We start from the raw sequence: 16794 nt of genomic DNA, 5'->3' as shown, positions 1-16794 counted from the left end.
TGCCCCTGCCACAGGCTGAGTCAGGAGGGGAACCTGTGCCACGTGTGCTGCTGTGGCACACGTTGCTTCCCTTTCTCGCTTCTCCTGCCCTGCTTGTGCCCCGGTGCCTCAGTTGCTGCTTCTGCTTGCCCTTGGGCTCCTCCCCAGGGCTGGGCTCAGGCTTGGGCCCAGCTGGGAGCCAGGGAAATGGGATGAGGCAGCTCCCACCTCCATGTGGAGGCTTGAGGCCTCCCCCTGATGGTGCCCTGGGGGCATGGGGTGGAACAGACACAGCAGGCACTTTGCTCTTCTTCCTGCCAAGACTTTATTTAATAAAGTCCTTTTTATTATATAAGTTTTATGGGAAGTTCCCGGCAAGAGACCCAAACCCTGCCAAAAGCCTTCCCGTTCCCTTGTGCGGTGCCAGTATGTCCCAGCTAAAGTCCCAGCCACTCCAGGATCCCCCACAGAGGGGGAGTGGCTCCAGCAACGTCACTGTGGGCGGTGGACCTCTGTGAACCCCTGTGAGCCCCCAGTCCCACCAGACAGACTAACCACAGAGAAAGTGCATTTAGGAGGCAGCTCCAGGCACGGGCCATGCTGCCATGGGAGTGTGGCACTGCATCCCTGCCACATCCCCACTCACGGCAGTGCCCTGCTCCTGGCCGCCATGGGTGCGAGTCCCCTGCAGCCCCTGCCCTCCTGCCCAGGCAGGCACGGGCTGCTTCACTCCAGAGGCTCCTTGATCAGGCACTCCTTCAGGGAGGGCTGCTGCTGCAGGGGCAGCCCAGCCTCCCGCAGGTCCTGCAGCCGGGCCTCCGAGCGCCGCTTGTCCTTGCCCACCTTCCAGGCCAGGTGGATGTGGGCCTGCAGGAAGGGCCCCAGCAGCGGGTGGCTGCCCTGGGCCTCCAGCAGCTGCAGTGCCTGCTCACAGCAGCTGTGGGCCTCGCCGAGCTGGTCCAGCTCCTGGTGGCACACGGCCAGCCCGGCCAACGTCAGGAGGAAGCGGCCGGAGCTGCAGACCCCCAGCCGGTCCTGCAGCCGGTAGGCGTTGGCCCAGGTGGCCAGGGCCTCGCGGTACATGCCGGTGCAGGTGAGGCGCTGCGCGGCCCGCAGGTCCGGCAGGAAGAAGAACTCGAGGAACTCAGGGGAGCGGCGGATCTCGTCGATGGAGTGCAAATGGGACAGGAACTGCTCGAAGGCTCGGCTCCGCTTGGCAATGGTCTCGGCGGTGAAGTTCCGGCGCAGCCTCTTCCTGGGGAAGGCAACGCCGGCCATGTCGCAGCCGAAGCGGCAGCGCAGGCGGCGGTTCAGCTGCTCGAAGTCTGAGTAGCGCCGGGCGATGGTGGCGGGGGCCTTGTCAAACTGGCCGGTGCGGATCAGGTAGATGGTGTAGAGCTGCGGGGGAGCCGGGTGTCAGGCAGTGCCACGGGTGCGCTGCTCCTGGGGCTGGCAGAGCCAGGTGTGTGGCCACAGAAGGGCTGGGGGGGTTTGCCTGGGCAGAAGGGAGTGGGCTGGGCTGCCACAGCCACAGCACCCACCAGAGATAGTTACCTGAGGCTCATCTGAGCCGCCAACACCATCCAAGCAGCAAGGGGAAAGAGAGAGAAATAAGCACCAGCCCCGTGGGACCCCTGGCCCGGAGGAGAGCCAAACCCACACCCACCCTGTGCCTGCCCAGCCATGCCGGGCTCACTCACCACGTACTTGGAGGAGCGCTCGCTGACCACGCTGGCGCTGGTGACCTCGAAGAGCAGCCGCTGCGGTACCAGGCTGCCCCGCGACCTCCGCCACAGCTCCTGCAGCTGCCGGGTCAGCAGGCTGCCGCCGGGGCGCTCCGCCGCGGGGCCCCACTCTGTGCGGGGAGAGGGGTGTCATTGCCCAGCGTGGGGACAGGGCTCTGCCAGCCCCCCGACACCTCCGGGCTGCCGGACCCCACCATCGCACGGGTCCCCCCGGGGTGCTGCTGCCCTGGGGAGGGGGGTCGCCCCAGTCCCCCCAGCTCACCGCCCCAGCACTTGCCTCCGTCCTCCGTGCCTGCTGCCGCTCCCTGCGCCTGCGGCGGCTCCTCCAGCTCCTCGCTAGCTCCGTCCTCCTCCTCCTCCTCCTCCTCGTCCTCGTGGCTGGTGAAGCTCAGGGTGCCGCTGAGGCGCGTCGACAGCCCCTCGGTGTCGTCCTCCAGCTCCGAGCTCTCCGGGCAGTCCTCGGCCTCGCCGCCGCCTCCCGCCGGCTCCTCCCGGCCGCCCTCGCCGGCCAACGCGTGCCGCAGCCGGTGCAGGATGCGAGCGGCCATCGCTGCCCGGGGGTCCGGGCCGGCTCCCCGACACGGGGGGACCGGGGGCTGCCCACCGCGGCACGGCCCCGCGCGGGGACAGCCCGGCCCCGGGGCACCCCCCGCTGCTGCCCCCGCCCCGCTCCGCTCGCGCTGCCCCGGGCCGGACCGGGCCGAGCCAGGCGGTGCCGAGCGATGGCCGCTCCGCCACGGCTCGTCCCGGGATCCTCCCTGCGCGGCTCCGCCTCCGCCGGGAACCCGGATCGGGGCGGCGGAGCCGGCACCGCCCGGCACGGCCGGGATCGGGATCGGCCCCTGCGGCACCGCCCGGCGGGATCGGGATCGGCTCCTCCCGACACCGTCCGGCACGATCGAAATCGGGATAGGCCACTCCGGCATCTCCTGGCACGATCGGGTCAGAGTCAGGGCTCAGCCCGGCGCTGCCCGCAGCCCCTGCCCGCTGCCGCACCAGCTGCTGCCGCTGTCCCCTGTCCGAGATGTCCTGGTCAGCCCGAGCCACTGGTACCCGCCCTGGGGCCACAGGAGCCCGCACTGAGGTGCCCAGCACTGTGGGGCCCCAGGGTCTTGATACCCCATACCCTGGTACCCCAGTAGCCTGGCACCCCAGTAGCCTGACATCCTGGTACCCCAACACCCATGTATCCTGGTACCCCAGATGCAGGCTCCTGATTCCACTGGGCTGCAGCCCAGCAGGACATCTCCCAGGCCACCCTGGCACCCTCCGCCCTGGCCCCAGGCAGCCTCGCCACGCGCTCTGTGGCCAGGCTTCACCCTCGGCACTCGCCTGGCCTTTTTTAGTGCCCGCCCGCTCACTCCTCAGCACTTCCTTGGGAATGTCTATTAATATCGAGGAAGCAGCCCAGCTGCTGCCATCACTCTGCCCTGCTTGCCCGTTGCACGCTGCTCCAGCACCCTGCACCCCACCGGTCAGACGAGACCCCTGCCCTCCCCTGGGCAGGGTGCAGTGCATACGGGGCTGGGCTCATGCAGTCCCCAGGTCTCACCTGGGGAATGAGGGTCCCAGCAAAACCACGAGCCAGAGAACCCCTGTGTGTCCCTGTCACTGGGAGCTTATGGGACAGGGATCCATCAACCTGACCCCACTGCACCCCTGAGGCCCAGAGCACTGCAGGGCACGGGTCATTTGGCCAGTGCATTCCCAGAGCCACCAGCCCCTGGCAGCGGTGGCTGGCACGGACTGCAGGTGTGAGGGCTGAGCCTTCCAAGAGGCAACGGGCATAATTCCCACTCCCCTGAAGCACGGAAAGACAGAGCCTTTTCCGGACCCAGGTGCCAATGTTGCTGGGGACTCTAAACTGCAGGGCTTATTTTCCAAAACCCTCCAGGGACTTTGTGCCCCAGGTCCCACTGGGGACCCTTTTCTCACCGGGGGTAGAGGGCTGCAGCATAGCTCTACCGTGGGCTCCCAGAGCAGAAAATGGGGTTGCAGGGAAGGGACACTGCTCCTGGGAAGCCCAGGTTCACGCTGAGAGCCTGTCCCAGGCAGAGCTGCTGGTCTGGGGGACAGTGGGCAATGTTCTGTGCCCCCCGGGTGCAGGGGGGACCCTGACTCCCTTGCCTGGGTGATGCTGACAGCTCCAGGGCTATTTTTAACCCCCTCATTGCTGAGTTTCCCTGGTCGGGAGGTGCTATGGGGGTGGGCAGAGCCGCCCTCCTGCCACAGCTCCAGTGTCCCTCCTGGAGGGCTTGAATTTCCATCCCAGCCTCAGCCCTACGTTAATCCCAACCCTTGGCCAATAAAGCTTTGGCTAAATTAGGTAAAGGCGCCAGTTGCCGGTGAGCGGGGCCGGGTGCTACCAGGGTGCTGATAGGCTGTGGGGGCTGAGGGGCAGCAGCTGGGGGCACAGCCCACAGAGCAGACGCTACAAATTGGGGTGCCAGGGGTACCGCGGTGCTTCTGGGAGTTCCTGCTGCAGGAGCTGGTGATTCTCTGGGGCTGGGAAGCACAGTAAATTCCCACAATGGTAAGAGCCCCTGTGTGTTGTGTGCTTTGTGCTGCATGCCAGGATGAGACCTGATCGGGCAGGAGGCACCAGGCACTGCATGCTCCAGGGAATCTGGTCTGCGGAGGTGCCTCTGTGGAGGGCAGCGGGGAGAGAGTCCCCAGGGCTGGGCTGGCCGTGGCGGTGAGGGCAGGAAGGTGTTGGGGAGGTGCAAGGTCCCCCCAGGACATGCCTGGGGGGCACTATGTTCCTGGGGACTCAGCCCTGTCCGGAGCTCGGGGCTGTGCAGAGGTGGCAGTGGCAGTGGGTGGCTGAAAGCCGAGCGCTGGGTCATACGACACGGTGTCACCGCCGGTTCCACGGCCAGCCTGCGCCTCCAGCAGAAATTCGATCGGGGCCGACAGGTGCCACGGCTCCAGTTCCAATGATCCCTACAAGGGGAGCTGAGGAGATTCCAAAAATAGTGTTGCATGCCTAGGATGCCAAGGCTGCACACAGGGACCATGGCCCCTGCACTATGGAGCCCTCCACATGGTGGGGGGCCTGGGCAGGTGGCTCCCTGCAGCCCCCACGCTCATGGATGCCCGGGAAGCACTGTAACCATAGGGATTGCTGAGGGCTGTGGCTCATCGTCCTGCAGCAGGGCAAGGGCTCTCCCCACAGCCCTGTGCTGTCAGGCCACACTGTGCAAGGGGTCTCTGGCCTGATGTGGGTGGCCACGATGACCCCTTCTCCTTCGTCTGGCAGACGGACCAGCAGGCAGAAGCCCGTGCCTTCCTCAGTGAGGAGATGATTGCGGGTGAGTGCAGGGGCAGTGGGGAGAGGGGCCAGACATGGCCATGGCTTGGGGCCCAGATCTGCCCCACTGCCTGGCCCTGACCTCCCTCTCCACAGAGTTCAAAGCCGCCTTCGACATGTTTGATGCTGATGGCGGTGGAGACATCAGCACCAAGGAGTTGGGGACAGTGATGAGGATGCTGGGCCAGAACCCCACCAAAGAAGAGTTGGACGCCATCATCGAGGAGGTGGATGAGGATGGTGAGCAGCCCTTGGTGGTGGGTGACAGGAGTGAGCACTGGGCACTGGGTGGGCAGCCTGACCTGTGCTCAGCTTCCTCCCTGCAGGCAGCGGTACCATCGACTTCGAGGAGTTCTTGGTGATGATGGTGCGCCAGATGAAAGAGGACGCCAAGGGCAAGTCTGAGGAGGAGTTAGCCAACTGCTTCCGCATCTTCGACCGGTGAGTGGTGGGGGTGAAGTGGCCCGTCCTGCCTGCAGGGATGAGCAAGGTCACATCCCACCCTCACCCTCCTTCAGGAATGCCGATGGGTTCATCGACATTGAGGAGCTGGGTGAGATCCTGAGGGCCACCGGGGAGCCTGTCACCGACGAGGACATAGAGGACATGATGAAGGACTCAGACAAGAACAACGATGGCCGCATCGACTTTGATGGTGAGCAGCAGCCCTGGACGGGTGCCTGTGCTGTGCATCAGGGCAGGGCCGTGAGCTGAGGCTGCCCCTCTCTTGCAGAGTTCCTGAAGATGATGGAGGGTGTGCAGTAAGGGACCAGACATTCCTTGGGCCGGCTGCTGCACCCAGCCCCGCTCCCCCACTGCCCAGGGAGCAGCAGCTCTGCAGCACCTGGCCCCCAGCACTGGCTGAGACCCTGCTCCGTGCCAGGGCCTCGGTCTCATCCCACTGCCGGCGGCTGAGCTTTTCCTCCCATCTGTCAGCTGTGGCTTTGGTTCGAGCCTCAATAAAAGAGGAAAGGCTTGAATTGCTTGTGCAGGACTTCACTGGGGGTGCACGGGGAGGGGGCTGCGGCACTGTGCCCCTGCCCTGCTCCCCAGGGAGGGGAACATGCCTGGCGGGTGCCCTATGCCAGGCAAGTTCACATCGCAGTCCTGTGCTGGAGGGGCAGCACAGGGCTGTGGTTCCCACGGGCTCTTGGGCAGGCGCCAGCGCTGAGCTCAGAGTTTCCGTTCGGAGCAGCTGGTTCACACGCCAGCGGGTGAGGGAGCACAGCCCCGGCCCCAGGGGTCCTGCTCCAGGGCAGGGCTGTGGGACCACAGGGGTTCTAGGGAGCCACTACCACCTGCCCCATTGGAACCCACATCTCCCCCCCAGAGGACTGGCATGTAAGGTAGAGGGGCAGCAGTAGCCCCCTCCCTGTGAGGTCAAGATGACAGTGGAGTCTCTGTGTCTGGACAGGCTGTACCAGCCTGTTGGACAGCACAGCTCCCTGGGGACCAACTGGGGCGGAGCACAGCAGGGGTGGGATGAGGGGAACACAGTCCCCAGCTGGCGTGGGTGGGACTGTGGGACCAGCACAGTGCAGCTGGCAGGACACAGCTCAGAGCTGGTCACATCCCTTCTGCGCAGCACTGTGGCACAGGGAAACTGAGACCCCAGGAGGGCCAGGGACCACCCCGGGCATCCTGACCTTGCCCTGTTCTCACGGGGAGCAATGGCACCAGGCAGAAGGGACGGGTGCCGTGGGCGGGGGGCAGTGGGGACATGTGCAGCAGCACAGGCTGCCCTCTGCAAGGCCACAGCTGGACACCGGCAGCTGGTGCTGCAGCTTGGGGGCAGCGGTGACAGCCCTCGGCTGCGCGAGGAGCGGCGCAGGAGGAGCGCGGAGGCCCGTGAGCTCAGCACCGGTAAGGAGGGGGCTGCTGCAATGGGCAGCAGGCACAGAGCCCCCCTGGACCCACACCAAGGCCACGGAGGGGCTCCAGGGCCACTGTGGCTTAGCATCCCGTGTCCCACAGGGCTGCGGCAGGTGCTGCTGGCAGGGGTGAGGCAGGGACCAGCGAGCCTCCCGGAGCGGCGGGAGCTGGAGCGGCTGTGGGTGCTCTTCCTCTCCGCTCTGGAGCTCTTCCTGCAGGATCTACGCAGAGCCCACCACCTCTGCCAGCTCTTCTCCATGCAAGAGGGTGGCGTGGCCCCACTGCGCACTGGGCTGGGGGGCTGGGGGCTGCCTGGCCGGCGAGGGGGGGTTTCCATGCAGCCCCCAGCTGCCCAGGGCTTAGAAGAAGAGATTGAGCAGGTGAGGGCCACATTGTCAGAGATGGAGAGTGGAGCCAACATTCCACTGTGGACGGTGGAAGCCACGGAGACCACACAGCCAGCAGGGATAGGTGGCACTGCAGCCAGGGGGGCTTGGGCAGGGCCCTGCACTGGGCACTGCTGTGGGGTGCTCTGAAGGGGAGGCCAGGAGGCAGCAAAGCTGGCAACCCCTGGCACAGAGCAGGGTACAGGGGCCCCCATGTACCCCCACAGTCCCCAGTCCCCTGCCCATGCAGGCATTGCTGGAGGCTGCCCCCACCCTGCAGAGGGAATGGGACCACTCCAGGCCCCCTAAATGTTGATAGAGCCCCTGTTACCTGATGGGGGTCGGTATCCCTCCCTGCCCACACTTGCAGAACCCCCTGCAGAAGTCATAAATGTGCATTTATTTATACATTAACCGTGGCTCGGACTGCGACATTAATTTAAAAACAGCCTATGATACAGAATGTGGGGGGCACCGGGCAGGGGAGGGTGGTGGGAGGCGGGGGTGATGGTCAGGTCTCCTGGCCCTTGGCCTGCTTGTTGTATGTCTCCCTCACGCACTTCTTGTAGGCTGAGGAGAGAGGTGGGACATGGTGATGAGGGTCCTGGGGCAGCTGCCAGGGCTGGACAGGCAGTAGGACACAGCAGGGTTGGGGGCTGTGCTGCTGCCCACCCCAGTGGGGAGCGGGCAGGGAGGTTCTGCCCCAGGCACTCACCGACTTGGTTCTTCCAGAGCTCGGCCGCGTGTGTGTTCAGGGGGCTCTCGATGTTTGGCTCTGGAAACAGGGGCTGGGTCAGCTGGTGGGGTGACTTGGACACCTCGGAGCCCTGCTCTGAGCAGGGGATCCCCAACCCCACACCATCACACCCTCCCTCAGTACCCCATGGCAAGTGCAGTTGTGGGACCCACCTGCCAGCAGGCTCTGGACGGAGAGCAGGATGGTGCGGACGTCGTAGAGTGCCGACCACTTTTCCTTGAGGATGTCGAGGCAGATGTTGCCCTGAGTGTCGACGTTGGGGTGGTAGCAGGGAGTCAGGAACCGCACGGTGGGCGCCGTGTAGGGGTACCCGCTGGGGAACTCCAGTGACAGCTTGTACCGCAGCTCCTCGTAGGGCTGCGGGTGGGAGTCACAGGGGCTGGAGTCAAGGGGGTGGGAGGGAAAACTCGAGGGGAAAAAAGGGGCACAGGGGGAGCAGAGGACTGCGACCACTCTCAGCTGAAGGGAGGAGGGTGGAGCAGGGTCAGGGTCCCCCAGCCCGGGATCCAGCCTCTCACCGTGCCAGCGGCGCCGTCAATGGTCCCAATCCACTTGAACAAGTTGTCGGACTCGGGGAAGGCGGAAATGCCTTTGTCACCGGACATCTGCGGGGCAGTACGTCAGGGCGGCCGGGACAGCCCGAGACCCTCCCGCCCCGGGATCCCCAAACTCCGACTCGGCCCCACGACCCTCCGCGACCCCACTCACCATCAGCGCCATCAGCTCCTGCTGCAGCCTGCGGAGGGGGAAGAGCACGTTACCGGCCGGCCCGGCGGGGCATCCCCCGGCCGCAGCCCCCGGTCCCCGTCCCCGCTCACCTCTTCCCCACCGCACCCCGGGCCGGCGTGGCCCCCGTTTCGGCCGCTTTGCGAGCGGCTGCGCTGGACACGGCGGCGGGGTCGGCGTTCTGCGAGGCCATGGCGGCTCCGGGGGCACCGACTGGCGCACCCGCCTCCGCCGCCGGTGGGTCACGGGCTGGACGCGGCTCCCCCTCCCGGGCGGCGCCGCACCAGGCTCTGCCCGCTTCCTCCTTCCTGCGCTCGGGGCAGGACTTGGGCCCCGCTGCGGCTCTCCCGGTGCCGCGGGCTCTCCTAGCGGAACTCCCCGGTGCGGTGCGGAGCGACGGTGCTTAGGGCTCCCTTGGGGCGGCGCAGGACACTCTCCGGTTGCGGTGGCGGCCCGATCCCGGACACCCCGGTGCAGCGGCGGCTCGGTCCCAGTCGCTCCCCCACACGATCGCCCCGCGCGGCCCTGCCCGCTCCCGCGCCCCGTTTGAATGTGTCCCCGTGCGGCCCCTCCGCCAATCAGCGCGCAGCCCCGTTCGAGCCGCCCAATCACCGCCCGCCGGCGATGCGGCTCCCACGGTAACGGTCAGCGGCCGCTGATTGGCCGTCGGGCTCTGACGCACCGCGCTGTGATTAGTCGCTGCCCAGCGAGGGGCGGGGCCACGAGTCCCTGATGCCCTTAAAGGGCCAGACGCCCCTGCCCGGTGCCCAGGAGGCGGCGAGGTGGGTGCGAAGCGGTTTTATTGGGGGACGGGGGAGGGGGGCGGGCCCTCGGGGGGCGAGGCCTCAGGGTTCGGGGGGGTCCTCGGGGGGCGGCGCGTCCCCTCCGCGACGAAGCGTCTCCATGTGTTTCTGCATCTTCTCTGTCATCCAGGCCGGCGGGATGAAGGGCTTCAGCTCCTCCAGCCGCAGGTCCACCGAGTCCCTTGGGAGGGAAGGGGCTGAGACAGAGGGACCCCGGCACCCACTGCGGACCCCAAACCCACCATGGACCCCAAGCAGTACCAAGCCCAGATCCACCAAACCCGCTATGGACCACAACTAGCACCACGGCCAAACCTACCATGAACACCCAGCCAGCACCAAGCCCCCCCAACCCTTGGCACCAAGCCCCCCCAGCTGGCATAGAACAGGATTCCTCCAGCACAGGGGCCCCAGGGAAGGATCCCTAGGCAGCATCTCTGCTTTGGTCCTCACCTGTAATCCTCACTGGCAGCCAAATCCCGAATGTCCTCTTCGATGAGGAGGTAGGCCTGTGGCACAAGGTGGGGAACACCTCAGGGCGCCTGTGAGGGGTGGCTGAGGCAGGATCACTCCCCCCATCCCTGGCCAGCGCTGTCCCTGCGGGATCCAGCTCTGCCCCTCAAGCCTGCACCCGAACCCCACAGGGCAGGCAATGGACCCTGGGGGCAGGTGTGCCCCCGTGCCCTGCCTAACCTCCTGCCACAGCTGCCCGTGCTGGCCCTGCGGCGGGCCCTGTGCCCGGCCGTACTCACCATCTTGCCCCCAGTGGCCCTCATGTGCTGCTGCTCTGCCAGCCAGTGCTTATCCTGCGGGTCGGCCGCGTACTGCAATAAAGCAGCGAGGACCGAGCTGAGCAGGGGCGACAGACCCTCGGCTCAGGCCCCCCCTCCTGCAGGACACTGTGCCCCCCATGTGCTGCCCGCGGGGGGAGCGCTCGACTGCACCGCCTGCCCTGCTCCAGCCTCAGCCCTGGCTCCAGCAAAACCTGCCATGTCGGCTCATGTTCCGTGTGCTAGCCAAGACCTTGGGAATGTGATCCAAGATAACAAACGAGGGCAAGGGTGAGGGAGTGAACAAACGAGCCAAAGCACGCGCCCCCGATTCCCATGGGAAACCGTCTGGCTGTGGCGTCTGACCTTAAAGAGGTGGGGATGCTTGATGTAGAGTCGCCCTCTTGTTCCTCCCATCCCGAGAGCTCTGCAAGAGAAACACGAAGGGTGTCAGGGCTGTGGGGAGGGCGGCTGCGGTGGCACGGGGACACCCCTCTCCTCCCCAAGCCCTTCCTACTGCTTTGGAGGCAGAGAAGCGAAGTGACGGGAGGAGTGTCACGGGCTCCTGCCTGGGGACACCACCCTCCATCGACAGGGCCGTTCCTTACTTGTTTGCTCGAGATCCCAGCACAAAGGTTGTGGTTTCAGTCAGTCGGGATGGATCCCACTACAGAGCAATTGGAAAAGGGGCAGCATTAGAAATTAAGCTGGTGCCGGCCACGCTCCATGAGCCTCGGCTCTCTGACAGGGAACCTCGGAGCTGCCCCCGGCCTGGAAGGGAAGGAGCTGGCCACAGACCTCCAGCTCCTGCAGGGGAGGGATGTTACATTCTGTCTGGGCTGATCTAAGCAGCTTCCCTTGTGGGAAACGCTTGTGGGATTCTCCTGGCTACTCCTACTCTCCCCAGGTCTCCTTCAGCAGCACCACACTGCACAGCTACAGGCTACAGTGCCTGGGGAGACCAGCAAAGGCCTCCGGGCACTTCGCTCCTCGTCCTGCCCCCCCCCCCAATGGCCCCATCGGGGCAGAGCACAGCCTGCATTGTCCTGTGCTCCTGCAGCCACAGGCAGGAGCAAAGGGGAGGAGAGGGGGAGCCCAGCAGCCTTGGCCAGCCAATACCTTTGGTCCATCCCTTCTCACAGGCTCAGAGACTTTGAGCTTCCACCTGAGGGGAAGGAAAATGCTGTAAGAATGAGGCCCTGCAGAACCAGCACAGTCACCAGCAGCAGCAGGGATTGAGCCCCAGCCCTTCCAGATCCACCCTTGTTCACATCTTGCATTCCCCACAGCGCCCAGCTCTGGACCCTCACCTTTGATGCACACTCTCCTCTCCCAGCTGCCCAGATCCCACCCATCTTGTGCCTCACTGAATGGTCCATCTGGATCTTTTCACCCTTTTGGGCCTCTTTAAAACCTTGAAGGTCTTTGCCTTCTGGAGAGGCACACCTCAACCTAGGACCCCTCCCTGCCCCCAGAACTCCCACTGCCTCTCTGCAGGAGGGAAGGAGATCGTGGGGTTTCTGTGCCTCCCCCATTTGGGCAGCCTCATTCCCCCTGCCCTCCCCAAACAGGGGCTCTAGCTCAGGACCCGTACTCACGCTGCCATGCCCGAGACCCCGCGGTCGTTTGACAGGCTCTGTCCTGGAGGCCGCCCCTTTCTCTGCATGGAAGAAACCCTTCTGTGACTTGGCTGTGCTGGCTCAGGGAACCCTCTTGGGGACCCTCCCCATCCCAGGGAAGCTGCTCCTTTTGTCACAGGCAGAAATGCTCCCTGGCACCAGAGCAAGCACCTCTCAGGCCTCACAAAAGCTGCCTGTGCACCTGCACGCATTCATATGGTGGGAATGGCCAGGAAGGAGGACCAGGCTTGCCAAAACAAAATCCCTTGTGCAGAAAACCCTCTTACCTTTTTGGGAATGGGGCTCCCTCGACGGCTCAGCTCCTCTTCCATCTGTCGGGCACGCTGGAAGAGGAAGGGCAGTGGGATGAACAGGGCCCTTCTCCCCTCCTGGTCGTGTGGGGCCCCCTGCATCCCAAAGGCCAGGTAAATGCTGACCCTCTCTCCTTTGCAGGTAAACACTAATCCCAGCCCATGCTGGTGAGCAGCACCACACCATAAGCAGCAGCACCTGAGGTTCTCCTTGCCCTATATTCCCTCCCAGCCCAACAACCCCCTGCTCTGCCTCTGCACTACAGTGCTGGAGGACAAGAGGTAGAGAACAAAAGGGATTCCAACCCTTCTCCTCCTCCCAGCTCTCACAAATTATTTAAGCCTCTGGGTACAATCACAAAGTTTACCTTTGTCCCTGCCTGCTCATGGGGCAACCTGGGAACCACCTTTTTGCCATCAGAGAACAGCAGTTTGGCCTGCAAGAAGAGAAAGAAGGTTCCAGGGATTCTGGGCCCAGAGAGGGCCCCACCAGTAACCCCCATCTCCATGTATCTGCACCAGCTCTGCTTTTGGAGTGCTATCAAGCCATGCTTCCACAGATGGCCAGATGCAAAAGCACAATCTGAGCATCATAACTCTGGTCAACTGGCAGAAAAGCAAGATGTGAAAAGAAAGCATCCTGCCCCACACCACCAGGACCCTCTGATGGGTGCTGGGGGCTGGTCTCTGTGGGAGGTCCAGCCGTGTGCCATGTTCTGACAGCACCAGTGAAAAGTGGCAGCACGAGCTGCCCAGCTCTGACCACTCCCCTCTTCCCAGTGAGAATGAATCCCAGCACAGCAGCCACAGAAGGGCTGTGGATGTCCCCTCACAGTGACAGCAAAGCTGTTAGACGGACACATCCTGGCCGGGCTGCTCTGCTCAGTCACGTGCCCAAGGAACCCCTCGCCAGCACCCACCTGCTCCAGGCAGCTCCGACAGGTCTCCTGGATGAGCTGCTCTGGGTCCACCTCCTCCCCAACATTATCACGCACGTTGATTGCTGCTGTCTGGAAAAACTGGAGAGGAGAAGGCAGGAGAGGGTGAGAGTCTGTGCAGTGTCAGGGCAGGCGCAGGGCCCAGCTGCCACAGACTGGCACGACGGCCTCAGTGACAGCCCAGGTGCCCCCACACACCTGCTGCCCACCTGTGCCCTGCACTCACCTTCATGTACTTGTTGAAGACACCCCGGATCTCCTCGTTGATGCTGGGCTGCAGCACAGCACGCAGCAAGTCCATGGACACGCTCGGGTCCGTGAAGCTGCGGGTGGAGGGGTCAGACAGGAGGGCGCGGGACCCCCCTGCCTCGGCCCGGTCTAACCCAGCTCCTCCCTCCGGCCCGGTGCCCGGCCCAGTCCCGCTGTTCCAGCCTGCCCTGCCCGCCCATCCCGCTCCCCCCGTACCTGGTGGTCATCTGGGAGCGCCGCCCGCGCCGCTGCACCTGCCGGTGCTTGATCATGATGTTCCAGGGGCTCTGCGGGACACACGCGTCAGCCGCGGCCCCGCCGCCCCCCGCCGCCCCCCGGCCCGGCCCGGCCCGGCCCCCGCCTCACCGTGCTGACCAGCTGCTCCTCGGCATCGCCCGGGCCCTCCTCGCCCGGTGGCCCCGGCTGCTGCTCCGCATCGCGGGCGGCGCCCATGGCCCCGCTCCCGGCTGCGGTGCGAGCGACCGGATGCGCGGGGATCCCGCCCTACATCATCGGGCCCCGACGGATGTGACGCCGCTGCCACGGCAACGGGGCCGGTCCGAGCCCGGGGCGGGGACAGGGACCCGCCCGGGGGGACACACGGCGTGTGCTCGGGGCAGGGGCAGCCCCGGGGACGAACACGGTGCCCGCCCTGGAGGCGCCGCCGGAGCGCGGGTCGCAGCCCCCCGGGTGTCCCCGCCGGGTCCTCCCCGGGGGACCGTGTCTGTGGCAACCTCCCGTGCTCGGCACCTCCCTCCGTGCCGCCACCGCTGCTTGTTCCTCGCGCCTTGTTTTTAAGCCTCGGCACCCGGTTTGTGCAGCCCCGCGGACCTTTGTGCAGCCTGGTTTGTGCAGCCAGGTCGTGCCCGAGCAATAAAGAAACCCCTCGTTCCAAAGAAGTGCAGCTTCATGGATCAGTGCGGTGATGGACGGTCGGCTCCAAATCCTCAGTCCCAAAGCCTTAAACTCACCCTGTCGCGGGTGGAGCTGTCCCAGCCCCTGAGAGCCGAGTACTTGCAGCTGCAGGAGTGTGAATGCTGGTCCTTCCATGATCTTTGTGTTCCTTGTGTAATTTTCCACCTCATCTTTCTGGCATCTCATTGTTTCTCTGAGCAAACGCCCCAAACCAGCATTTCCTCATCTTGTTTAACGTGTGCAGAATAGTCAAAACAACTTGTCTGTCGTTTTCTAGATCATCTTACCTTGGGTCCTGGTTGGGTTTCTGTTGGGTCAGCTGGATATCAATTTGCATTAAAAAGCATTTGCTGTTTTGCTGGTAATGTTTTTCCTCGTTCCAAGGTGATTTGGTGAGATAAACAAAGCAAAGGGGATTTCCCAGAGTGCAGGATGCCAAGGCTGCTCGAGGTCTTGCTACGCAGAGCAGAGGTTTGTTCCAGCAGCCATCTCTGGGTGCTGGCCCGTCCTTTGTGCCAGTGGAGCAGCCCTGAGCAGGAATTGGGATCTCCTTCCCACTGGCCTTCCCACACACTTTTCATTTTTGTTCAAGAAGCGACTGGACGTGGCACTTGTTCCCATGATCTACTTGACAAGGTGATTGGTCAAAGGTTGGACTCGATGACCTCAGAGGTCTTTTCCAACCCAAATGATTCTGTGGTTCTGTGATCCCAGCGCTGGCACTACCTGCTGGTGCCTCCAGAGGTTGCTTTGCTGTTGTCTCTCAGCACCTGTCACTGCAGCCTGTGGCTGTGTCCCCTCACTGTGACTCTCCCTCTGTAGCTGTCAGCCCAGCAGTGACCACACTGGGCTCCCGTGGGAGCCTGGAGTGGCTGTGGGAGCAAAGGCTGCTGACTCACAGGGCTCACATGCTGCAAAAGGCTCCTGCCCTTATCCCCTTCCTGCCGCTTTGGCCAGGGCTGCACAAGCCCAGGGTGAGCTCAGGCTGTTACATAAATCCAGCAATGGATGTGGGCCAAGAGAGTCACCATCAGCATCAACATGACTTCATTATCAGCAGCACTGGGCTGCTTGTGTGCTTATTTTGGTTGCTCCAAATTGTTAGCAACAAAAATTGGACATTGCCCAGAGAAGAAAAATAACTGTGGCTGTAGGAACTCCCAGGGGAAAGGTGAGGAGAATGGTTCTGTTAACCTGTGAGAGTGGCTGTGCTCTGTACCCACTGTGAGTGGACAAGTTGTCATTGTATTGGTTTGAATCAAGTGAGACTTGGGCCAGATCTTTCCAATTAACAAGAAGACTTAAATCCCAGAACAAATTCTCAATGAAGGAGTTGCCACCTTTGCAGGGAGAGGGATGTCTTTTTAAGAGCATGTCAGAACAACGTCTGTCAGGGATCACCTTAATGTGACATACATTTATTTAGTGGTTCTAAAGTCCAGGCCAAATTCTACTGACTTATGTGTCTTATGGAAAGGGTGATTGGGCATTGAAATGGGCTACCCAGGGAGGTGGTGGAGTCACCATCCCTGGAGGTGTTTAAGAAAAGACTGGATGTGGCACTTAGTGCCATGGTCTAGTTGAGGTGATATTAGGTCTTATGTTGGACTCGATCTTAGAGGTCTTTTCCATCCTAGTTGATTCTGTGATTCTGTAACTGGTGAAATGCCTTGTGGAGTCTCTTCCAGTCCCTGATTTTTAATGGTGATTTTTCCATGGATCTGTGTGGTAGGTGCACATGACAAAACACGCCAGCCTGTGCATGCCCCTGCCAGACATGAATGGCTGGTTCACAGCTGAGGTTACCCAAGTTCCTATTTGATTTACAGGCTGGCTTTGAAGAAGTCCCCTCTGTCCCTCTGTGTCCTCAAGCATTTATTTCAGCAGAGCCATTTGTCAGACACTCTCCTCCATTAGTTCCCTAAACGCTATCCAGGATCATGGTCTGCTAAAATGGAAACGTGCCAAAATGACGCTGTTGTTCCCAAGAGGAAGGAGGAGCTGCCGGTCGAGCATGGGGACGGCGGCAGATCTCTCCACTGTGGCAGTCCCGGGGTTGGTAGGAGCCCTGTGACCCCTCAGGTTGTTCCAGATGGTTTTCCAGGTGCGTGGAAGGGAGTCAGCAGGGCGTCCTGCTCGGCAGTGATTAACAGCCCCAGCAGGGCATGATAAGCATCAGGCCGTCGGGTTCCGCTGGGGAGCCATGAGATGTGGGGCACTGGACCTCTGGTGGACGTGGGCAGTTCATGGAGGAACTGCATCTGCCTTGAGTCACAGCAGGAGGCCCGTAGTTAAAGCATTTTTCTTGCCCATGAGCCCTCTTCCCACACAGGTTTGGCAGTGCAGAGCTGTGCTCTTTCCCTCGTGCTGCCCCTCCATCGCCTTGACACAGCGTTGATGAAAAGCTCTTTTAG

General features: G+C 63.2%; 5 protein-coding genes across 6 annotated transcripts; 2 read left to right on the top strand and 3 right to left on the bottom strand.

Moving 5' to 3' along the window:
* Positions 1 to 285: 285 nt before the first annotated feature.
* Positions 286 to 2359, bottom strand: SNX21 (sorting nexin family member 21). Its single transcript, XM_027646291.1, has 3 exons — positions 2002 to 2359; positions 1680 to 1834; positions 286 to 1377 (listed from the first exon to the last, which is right to left on the bottom strand). Exons 1-3 carry the CDS (start codon positions 2270 to 2272, stop codon positions 706 to 708), a joined length of 1098 nt encoding a protein of 365 aa, XP_027502092.1. The 5' UTR covers positions 2273 to 2359; the 3' UTR covers positions 286 to 705.
* A 1797-nt stretch (positions 2360 to 4156) lies between these two features.
* TNNC2 (troponin C2, fast skeletal type) lies at positions 4157 to 5879 on the top strand. The gene is made up of 6 exons (XM_027646294.1): positions 4157 to 4257; positions 4984 to 5035; positions 5131 to 5274; positions 5361 to 5475; positions 5553 to 5689; positions 5768 to 5879. Exons 1-6 carry the CDS (start codon positions 4255 to 4257, stop codon positions 5797 to 5799), a joined length of 483 nt encoding a protein of 160 aa, XP_027502095.1. The 5' UTR covers positions 4157 to 4254; the 3' UTR covers positions 5800 to 5879.
* A 639-nt stretch (positions 5880 to 6518) lies between these two features.
* LOC113948593 (regulator of G-protein signaling 9-binding protein-like) lies at positions 6519 to 7563 on the top strand. The gene is made up of 2 exons (XM_027646301.1): positions 6519 to 6897; positions 7009 to 7563. Exons 1-2 carry the CDS (start codon positions 6705 to 6707, stop codon positions 7440 to 7442), a joined length of 627 nt encoding a protein of 208 aa, XP_027502102.1. The 5' UTR covers positions 6519 to 6704; the 3' UTR covers positions 7443 to 7563.
* Positions 7564 to 7673: 110 nt separating this feature from the next.
* UBE2C (ubiquitin conjugating enzyme E2 C) lies at positions 7674 to 9427 on the bottom strand. The gene is made up of 6 exons (XM_027646302.1): positions 8868 to 9427; positions 8758 to 8785; positions 8568 to 8654; positions 8202 to 8406; positions 8008 to 8067; positions 7674 to 7862 (listed from the first exon to the last, which is right to left on the bottom strand). Exons 1-6 carry the CDS (start codon positions 8966 to 8968, stop codon positions 7804 to 7806), a joined length of 540 nt encoding a protein of 179 aa, XP_027502103.1. The 5' UTR covers positions 8969 to 9427; the 3' UTR covers positions 7674 to 7803.
* Positions 9428 to 9546: 119 nt separating this feature from the next.
* DNTTIP1 (deoxynucleotidyltransferase terminal interacting protein 1) lies at positions 9547 to 14063 on the bottom strand. 2 transcript variants are annotated; one of them, XM_027646298.1, is made up of 13 exons: positions 13832 to 14056; positions 13682 to 13752; positions 13443 to 13539; positions 13199 to 13297; positions 12647 to 12715; positions 12255 to 12311; positions 11947 to 12008; positions 11468 to 11513; positions 10957 to 11015; positions 10715 to 10775; positions 10331 to 10402; positions 10032 to 10087; positions 9553 to 9759 (listed from the first exon to the last, which is right to left on the bottom strand). In XM_027646298.1, the coding sequence occupies exons 1-13, from the start codon at positions 13916 to 13918 to the stop codon at positions 9621 to 9623; spliced, it is 975 nt and encodes a 324-aa protein (XP_027502099.1). In that variant the 5' UTR covers positions 13919 to 14056; the 3' UTR covers positions 9553 to 9620. The 2 variants fall into 2 exon arrangements, with proteins under 2 accessions (XP_027502100.1, XP_027502099.1); XM_027646299.1 differs by lacking the exon at positions 10331 to 10402 and having other exon boundaries at positions 9547 to 9759; positions 13832 to 14063.
* Between the last annotated feature and the right edge of the window lie 2731 nt (positions 14064 to 16794).

Source organism: Corapipo altera, unplaced genomic scaffold (assembly GCF_003945725.1).
Source record: "Corapipo altera isolate COAL_440 unplaced genomic scaffold, ASM394572v1 64, whole genome shotgun sequence".
NCBI lineage: Eukaryota > Metazoa > Chordata > Aves > Passeriformes > Pipridae > Corapipo > Corapipo altera.
The sequence above is the reverse complement of the archived record's forward strand: the minus strand, read 5'-3'. Positions and strand labels throughout refer to the sequence as shown.

What these genes read in the sequence shown, in the direction of transcription:
- UBE2C (XM_027646302.1), bottom strand. Translation starts at nt 8,968, where the DNA reads ATGGCCTCGCAGAACGCCGACCCCGCCGCCGTGTCCAGCGCAGCCGCT. An exon ending in CGGGGTGCGGTGGGGAAGAG is followed by an intron (nt 8,786 to 8,867) that starts GTGAGCGGGGAC and finishes CCCCCTCCGCAG; the next exon opens with GCTGCAGCAGGAGCTGATGG. An exon ending in TTGACGGCGCCGCTGGCACG is followed by an intron (nt 8,407 to 8,567) that starts GTGAGAGGCTGG and finishes TCCCACCCGCAG; the next exon opens with CCCTACGAGGAGCTGCGGTA.
- DNTTIP1 (XM_027646298.1), bottom strand. Translation starts at nt 13,918, where the DNA reads ATGGGCGCCGCCCGCGATGCGGAGCAGCAGCCGGGGCCACCGGGCGAG. An exon ending in GGGGTCTCGGGCATGGCAGC is followed by an intron (nt 11,514 to 11,946) that starts GTGAGTACGGGT and finishes CCTTCCCCTCAG; the next exon opens with GTGGAAGCTCAAAGTCTCTG. An exon ending in GGGCCACTGGGGGCAAGATG is followed by an intron (nt 10,088 to 10,330) that starts GTGAGTACGGCC and finishes CTTGTGCCACAG; the next exon opens with GCCTACCTCCTCATCGAAGA.
- SNX21 (XM_027646291.1), bottom strand. Translation starts at nt 2,272, where the DNA reads ATGGCCGCTCGCATCCTGCACCGGCTGCGGCACGCGTTGGCCGGCGAG. An exon ending in AGCAGGCACGGAGGACGGAG is followed by an intron (nt 1,835 to 2,001) that starts GCAAGTGCTGGG and finishes CTCCCCGCACAG; the next exon opens with AGTGGGGCCCCGCGGCGGAG. An exon ending in AGCGCTCCTCCAAGTACGTG is followed by an intron (nt 1,378 to 1,679) that starts GTGAGTGAGCCC and finishes GCTCCCCCGCAG; the next exon opens with CTCTACACCATCTACCTGAT.
- LOC113948593 (XM_027646301.1), top strand. Translation starts at nt 6,705, where the DNA reads ATGGCACCAGGCAGAAGGGACGGGTGCCGTGGGCGGGGGGCAGTGGGG. An exon ending in GGCCCGTGAGCTCAGCACCG is followed by an intron (nt 6,898 to 7,008) that starts GTAAGGAGGGGG and finishes CGTGTCCCACAG; the next exon opens with GGCTGCGGCAGGTGCTGCTG.
- TNNC2 (XM_027646294.1), top strand. An exon ending in CAGTGAGGAGATGATTGCGG is followed by an intron (nt 5,036 to 5,130) that starts GTGAGTGCAGGG and finishes CCCTCTCCACAG; the next exon opens with AGTTCAAAGCCGCCTTCGAC. An exon ending in TGCTTCCGCATCTTCGACCG is followed by an intron (nt 5,476 to 5,552) that starts GTGAGTGGTGGG and finishes ACCCTCCTTCAG; the next exon opens with GAATGCCGATGGGTTCATCG.